Source organism: Bufo bufo, chromosome 8, assembly GCF_905171765.1.
Source record: "Bufo bufo chromosome 8, aBufBuf1.1, whole genome shotgun sequence".
Classification (NCBI taxonomy): domain Eukaryota; kingdom Metazoa; phylum Chordata; class Amphibia; order Anura; family Bufonidae; genus Bufo; species Bufo bufo.
The window spans coordinates 118049176-118057004 of record NC_053396.1 but is presented as its reverse complement, the minus strand read 5'-3'; the positions used below and the strand labels follow the sequence as shown (position 1 = coordinate 118057004).

Here is a 7829-nt window from a genome sequence, read left to right as displayed (position 1 = left end):
GGCAGCATAGAAAGCAGAGTAACATCTCAAGACAGAAGTGTTAGACATAAAGGGTTTCCACTATTTTGCCCTTTTTAATTACTCCCCAAAGAGTACCTAAAGAAATAATCCGATTCACTTGCTCCAATTTTTGTCTGGCACCCTGGCTCAATTTTAGGCTCCACATTGGAACAGCAGGGAGCATTTGAATGTGATTCTTTCATTAGGCACCACATGCAATGACGCTAATTAAAAAGGGACCAAATACTGGAAAACCACTTAAATAAATGCATTGAAAGTTTTGTGACATTTGAAAAATTTGGTGCAAATTTAAGCAACACAGAGTGCAGCAAAAAGCACTTTTAATGCCCATTGGCAATTCTGTGATAGCCAACAATGACCATCTTGGCAATTCTATGAACACAGTACATTTTAATGTACATTAAATGTATACAATTTGAAGCTTGCTACGGCATTTTTAATATTTTAGTTTATATTCTGATTTTCTTTATTGCAGGAACAGTTTTCTGTGTTGTATTGCACACCGTGCTCCATGACTATGAAATAATTATTTTAATGAAATATGGAGCAGATGGACAGCAAGCCTTACCAACCATTATCAAAAATTAAGCATGAAATGGATCTTGCTTACACCAGCTCTTCAGAAGAAAGTGAAGATGAGCGTAAACCTAGACAATCGTACAACTCAAGAGAAACCCTCCAAGAATGTACACAAGAAATGCGATTAAACTGCAACAGCCATAGCAGAAAAAGGAAAGCAGTGGAAGATCCCAGCCAAGGTAGTATTATTTAATTAAGATAAACTGGTATTTTATAATATAGTCTAATATAACTTAAAAGAACATTCCATAAAAGTGATGCACTCTGTTATGCCTAGTAGAGCTGAGCAAAACTTCTGATTCTATTGAACCCGAATTTTGTGTCATTCAATTCAGGAGAGTCTGGACAGAGCAGTAGGAAAGAGAGAGTGATTTTTCATGGCAATTGGGATACTTTAAATTTGGGTTGGATTTGTTCAGTCCAGAACCAAATCAGCTGGCCCATTGGCCTGATTTGGGCCTAAATTGAATTGTAAGATCTTTGCTCATTTCTAATGTCTTTTGTGTAGGACCAGTGCATGACATCTCTATTTGGTTCTTTAAATATCCTGGACATGTACTGCCCTCTCAGGTTCTGTATTGTGTATATGGAAAAGGATCAGTTTTGTGCAAAATGTTCCTTTAATATGAACTAAAATTCATAAAAAGATCAAAGTGTACATCTACAGTAAATTAGATGAATATAATTGTTGTCACTTTGCTTGACGATTCTTCAAATGACTGTCCCTGGAACATAGTCATCAGTATTCTTTCTATCCATTAGTAGAAAACAAGCACTTTCAGGTAGATAAGTCCAGGGGCAGACTAGACATAGACCCTACATGGAAATTTCCCAGTGGGCCAATGTCCAGGGGTCCACCGGAGCTCTCTTCACAGCTGCCAGCTGTGGACATAACAGTCTGATGCTGTCAGCATTAGTTAATGATGTAACATTAGGTATAGGTGCCCTCTTAAATGTAACTGTATTGCCTCAGGATGGTGATACAGTTGAATACTGCGGTGAGAGTGGCAGTATTATTTCCTATACTGTGATATTTTATTCTGTTGAGGCAGCACTTTGTGCTGCACTGTGGTATTTGGTTCTGTATGGAGGCATTTTGCTGCACCATGGTATTGCTGTCCCCTACTTCTGTAGTCCCTGCTTATTTGTGTTGGCCCTGTGATGACATCATGCTCACTAATGATAACACCTAACCACTTGTGAGGTGGATTGTTCTTAATTTGTGCCAGATGTACTGTTTCTTTGTCCATAGTTTGGGGGAGCCAGTAATGGACAAGAGCTGTTGTGTAATCTGTCTTTCCTGTAGCTGTCTGACTTCCACAGCAACTTTAGTCAACTATGCAGTGCCTGTTGGCCTGACTAACAAGCCAGCAGATGAATGGGAAAAGACCTGCTAATTACATCACCTGTGGATTGCATTAGCCCCCTTGCTTTGTATTAGGAGCCGTTCAGCTTGGCTGTCATCAGAATGACATTATGTAGTTGGATTGAACTGACAACCAATAATGGAACAGCCACGATTATCTCCCACCAATCCTATATGGGTCAATGCACTGAAATGGCGGCTGAGGGAAATAAAAGGGTGGCCGCCCCTGTTATCTGCTGCCATTTTACAGGATATCAGCCCAGAGACTATGGTTTCCAGCTGGTGGATTTTAGAACTACTATTCTGCCCAACCGCGAGCCTATGGGATTTGGTTGGAGAGTCCAGGTTGGGAAGATAAGGTCACCTGGCCACATGCCCTCCTGTGCACAGCTATCTCCCTAAGCTTGCCACTACCTCCTCTCAGCGGGTGCCCACCCCCAAAGTGGAGTGCTACTGGCAGGGGTAGTTGGTCCTGAGTCCCCCAGAAGTCGTGGAGGTTTAATCCTTGTCGAGTCAGAAGAAGAATCGCTGTCACCTGTGCCATCTTGTGTCCTTGCTGGCACTGTACTATATGCTGCTAACTGTTGGTTATCTAATAAAGTCTTCCCAGAGCATTGTACCCTCACCCTGTGTTGTCTGAGTAGTGTTCCACCCATGGAAAAGGAGCACGGGCATTCAGTGGTATGAGCCCTGGCCCCGCAAGGTCTTTATAAAGATAGCCAGGCCGGCATACGAGAGCACCACTAGCACTCATGTCCCCACAGGCCCACCTTCTCTCAATTTGACCCTACCTACAACATGGGTCTCTGTAAGTTCTCAGTCCAACCCTGGATATGTCCAAAAAAGACTGTATGTGTAAAGAAGTATTATGCAGCATTGTATTTCCCCTTTCATGGAGCTATGTCAACATGTTCTATAATTTTCTGTTCGGTCGAATACTGCGTGTGCTCAAGCGCGATGCTCAAGTCTACTCTCTGCATGTTTGTTGGCTGCTATGCAGTGAATAAATGTGCAGGTAAGTACTGCCATTCACTGCTGGCTGCTGGCTGCTGGCATGTTGGCTGCTGGCATTACAGTGATTGGCTGGCCGGAACGTGTCATCGGGTGCTATATAGCACCCGATGACACGTGTTCGGCTCAGTATTAGTCAGGGAAAGCTGGAGAGCAGAAGCGAGAGATAATGTAGGGATTGAAATAGCAATATTTTAGTTTTCATACTTGTTATAGACCCAAAAGTCCTTTTAAGGACTATTGTGTGTGGCAGCAATATATATTTTTAGTGCAACCTGCACTAAATTGCTAAAACTTGTTAGAGACCCAAAAGTCCTTTTAAGGACTATAGTTGTATCTGGCAGTAATATATATTTTTAGCGCAACCTGCGCTAAATAGCTTGCAATTGTTTGGCCGCTGCAGACAGCAACAATATCTGCGCTACATCTCCTGTCTGACGTGTGCGCAGCCTAAAAATATCCGTGACATCCAGTGTACTTTATCTATAGACTGTGTCCGCTGCGGACAATTACATTACCTGCACTACATCTCCTGTATAACGTTTGCGTATTCGAAATATCAGTGACATTCAGTCTAATTTTTTTGCTGCTGGTGGCAGCGACATTACCTGCCCTACATCTCCAGTATAACATTAGTGCATCCGAAATATCAGTGACATTCAGTGTAATTTGTTTCACCGCTGGTGACAGTGATATTATCTGCGCTACATCTCCTGTGTAACATGTGTGCAGCCTAAAAATATCTTTGACATCCAGTGTACTTTTTCTGTAGACAGTGTCTACTGCGGACCGTTACATTACCTCCACTACATCTCCTGTATAACGTTTGTATCCGAAAATCTGTGACATTCAGTAAAAAATTTTTGCTGCTGATGGCAGCGACATTACCTGCGCTACATCTCCTGTATAACGTGTGCGCATCCTAAATATCAGTGACATTCATTCACTGCAACTTTTATTAGGAGGTGGTGACAGCGACATTTCTTGCGCTATTCCTCCTGTTTAACGTGTGCGCATCCTAAATATCTGTGATATTCATTCAGTGAAATTTTTATTAGGCAGCGGTGACAGTGACATTACTTGCGCTATACCTCCTGTTTAACATGTGTACATCCTATATATCAGTGACATTCATTCAGTGTAATTTTTTATTAGGCGGTGGTGACGACGACATTACTTGTGCTATACCTCCTGTGACATTCTGTGTACTTTATTTGTGCATACACTTACAAAACCTGCGCTATTGTATGTGTGACATACTTGCAAGCATATATACCATTTAATATGCGCAAGGCGAGCAGTAATGGGCGGGGAAGTGGACGTGCTGCTGATGGTGCATGCAGAGGCAGTGGCCCTGGGCGTGGTGAAACTGTGCCTGCTGCCAGAGCACAAGAAACACACTCATCCATGATACCTAGCTTCATGTCCCATTCGTCGCTTTCAGGGCGGATCAGGATATCACTCTCGAAGTCAGACCAGTGCAACCAGGTAGTCGGTTGGATTGCAGCAGATAATGCTTCCAGTCGGTTAAGCACCATCCTGTTTTTCACAAAGTCCACTCTCAGTAGCTAAGAGTCTGGTCAACAGAATCCTCACCCTGATACTCCTTCCACCCACCATGGAGAGTCTTGGCAAACAAGTAATCCCCCACTCGGGTATTCCGAGGAGCTGTTTTCATCGCCATTCCTTGATTAGGCCCTCTCGCCAAGCCTGATTGAAGAGGGACATGAGGAAATCTTGTGCCCTGATTCCAAAACTCTGGAGCATCCACAGTCAGAAGAAGATGACGTGGGGAAAGGCAATTAGTGTTTCACGAGGTGGATGATGATGATGAGACACAGTTGCCAATAAGTTGACCGCAATTCGTTTCTCAAGAGGTTCATGATGAGTATGAGACACAGTTGTCAATAACTGAGGTTGTTGTTACATCAACAAGTCAGGAGGATGACCAGAGTGAGGAAGTGGAAGAGGAAGTGCTGGACGAGAAGCCACTGATCCAACCTGGGAAGGTGGCAAGCGGAGCGAGGACAGCAGTACAGAGTGGGAGAGATCAGCAGCACCAAAACAGGCTGGAAGAGGCAGTGGGGTGGCAAAAGGGAGAAGGCAGGTCACACCAAATAGGCCGGCAACTGTTCCCCAGAGCACCCCCTTGCGGCAATCTCCCTTGCCAAGGGATAGGTGTTTTGCAGTCTGGTGCTTTTTTGAGGAAAGTGCGGACCGATAAAAGAATTGTCATTTGCAACCTGTGCTGTATCAAAATGAGCAGGGGTGTGAACACTAGCAACCTCACCACCACCAGCATGATCTGCCACATGGCATCAAAGCACCCTAATAGGTGGGCTGTACACCTGGGTCCACAACAAAAGTCTGTGGGTCACACCATTGCCTCCTATTCCCCTGTGTTATGTGCTGGCCAATCCCCTGTCCAAGATGCAGGCCCAGATGCCTCCCACCATGCACCTGGACCTTCGCAAGCACCATCACTTAGCACATCTACTTCTGACCCTGCTGCTTGACCCTCTGCTTCTGATCCACTGCTTGAACCTCAACACAGCGCCTTGTCTAGTTCTTGGGGGGATTTATTGTATGCTGTTCCAGTTCGACTGCTAGGAGTGTAAACCTTTCATATGTTTTTTCCTATTCGGCTGTATGCAGCATTCATATGGTTTCCAGTTCGGGAGATTGGTGTCTTTAGTAGCTGCCTTTGCATCTGGAAAGGTAATATCTCTTAAATGGCTTTTACCCTCCTTTTATGCCCAGGGTGCCGTTACACTCAGGCCTTTGAACGAAAGCACAAATACCCAGCCACCCACCCACAGACCATAACACTAAGTGCGCACCTTTCCAAATTGCTGGCCTTGGAAACATTGCCATTTAGTCTTGCAGACACTGAGGCTTTCCGCAGCCTGATGGCGGTGGCTGTTCCGTGGTACTCTGTCCCCAGCCGCCAATATTTTTCACAGTGTGCTGTCCCAGCCTTACACCAGCATATGTCCCATAACATCACCCGTGCTCTGACCAACGCAGTTATTGGGAAGGTCCACTTAACGACTGACATATGGACAAGTGCTTTTGGCTAGGGACGCTACATTTCGGGCCCTACTTTCATTAGGGTTTCCGCCAGAACCCCACGACCTGCAACCCCCCTTTTCCTCCTCCGCCTCCTCCTCCACTTCCACCTCTGAATTATCATTGCAGCACCAATCAGACATCAGTCAGTAGCTGGAAGCAGTTTAGCGCTGCAGTGGGGAAGCGTCAACAGGCCGTGCTTAAACTGATCTGCTTAGGTGACAAACAGCACACCGCTTCAAAGCTGTGGCAGGGGATAAGGGACCAGACTGAGCTGTGGCTCTCGCCACTCAACCTAGAACCAGGCATGGTTGTGTCTGATAATGGCCGTAACTTGGTGGCAGCTTTGGAGCTCGGCAAGCTCACACACATACCATGCCTAGCCCACGTGTTCAACCTAGTGGTTCAGCAGTTTCTCAAAACCTACCCCAATTTCAATGAGTTACTGATGAAGGTACACCGCGTGTGTGCTTATTTCCGTAAGTCATCGACAGCTTCTGCCGATCTGGCAACGCTGCAGCAGCTCTTGCAATTGCCAGGTCACTGACTCTTGTGCACGCACTGGAACTCGACATTCCACATGTTGGCCAGGCTTTGTGAGCAGCAGAGGGCAGTAATGGAATACCAGCTGCAACATGGTTGTTTCCTTTCTAGTCAGCTTCCGCTCTTCACAAGCGACGAGTGGGCATTGATGTCTGACCTTTGTGCGGTTATCCGCAACTTTGAGGAATTAACACAGATGTGAGCGGTGATAATGCCATTATCAGCGCAACCATCCCACTCCTGTGTCTACTCAAACGCTCACTGCTCACAATTAAGGCAGACGCTTTGCATGTGGAAGAGGTGGAGAAGGGAGAAGAAAGTACATAGGGTGATAGCCAGACGGTTTCCTCCGCTACAGAGGGTGGTACCCATTGAAGTTTTATTCCATATGTTCAGTGTGGAAGGGTAGAAGAGGAGGAAGAGGATGAGGAGATTGAGAGTCATCCTCCTGATGTGGACAGCGAAGTCTTGTCTGTTGGGACTCTGGCGCACATGACTGACTTTATGTTAGGCTGCCTTTGCCATGACCCTCATGTTGTACACATTTTGGCTAACACTGATTACTGGTTGTTCACCCTTTTCGACCCCCGCTACAAAGAGAACTTCTCATTTCTCATTCCTGTGGTGGAGAGGATGAGCAAAATGGTGCAATACCAGAAGGTCCTTGTGGAAAAATTGCTCCATAAATTTCAAGCTGACAATGTTGGCTGCAGAGTACGTAATTCCTTGGCTAGGAGGAGGGGAGACGAGGTGAACACACAGCAGTTCCAACAGAGGCAGGGCAACACTCTCCAAGGCCTGGGACAGTTTTATGACACCCCGCCAGCACCCTTAACCTGATGCACGGCCTAGTGTCACAAGGAGGGAAACATTTTGAAAGATGGTGAAGGAGTACATAGCAGACCATGTCAGCGTCCTCAGTGATCCCTGTGTGCCTTACAACTATTGGGTGTACAAGCTGAACACGCGGCATGAACTGGCGCTCTACGCCTTGGAGGTGCTGGCCTGCCCCGCCGCCAGCGTTTTGTCAGAGTGTGTATTTAGTGCTGCTGAGCAGTGATGGCTAGTTCGCATTGTTCGCCCGTGAACACATGCGAGCTGCCATCTTTTCTCACAAGTCCGGCGATGCACAGGTAAGTCCTTACCTGTGCCTGTGCGCGAGCCGGTCTGAAAACAAATGCAGTCAGCCGGAGCAGGCAGTTCCGAGAACAGCCCGATGATGGCCCCCGGCATTTGTTTT

At 46.1% G+C, this 7829-nt stretch overlaps 1 protein-coding gene across 1 annotated transcript in view; it reads left to right on the top strand.

Annotated features, from left to right (window-relative positions):
- The first annotated feature begins 562 nt into the window (after positions 1-562).
- TENM1 (teneurin transmembrane protein 1) overlaps positions 563-7829 on the top strand; it is an 840365-nt gene continuing 833098 nt past the window's right edge. The window contains 1 exon segment of the mRNA XM_040405386.1: positions 563-779. Coding sequence (XP_040261320.1) covers positions 563-779 — 217 coding nt within the window.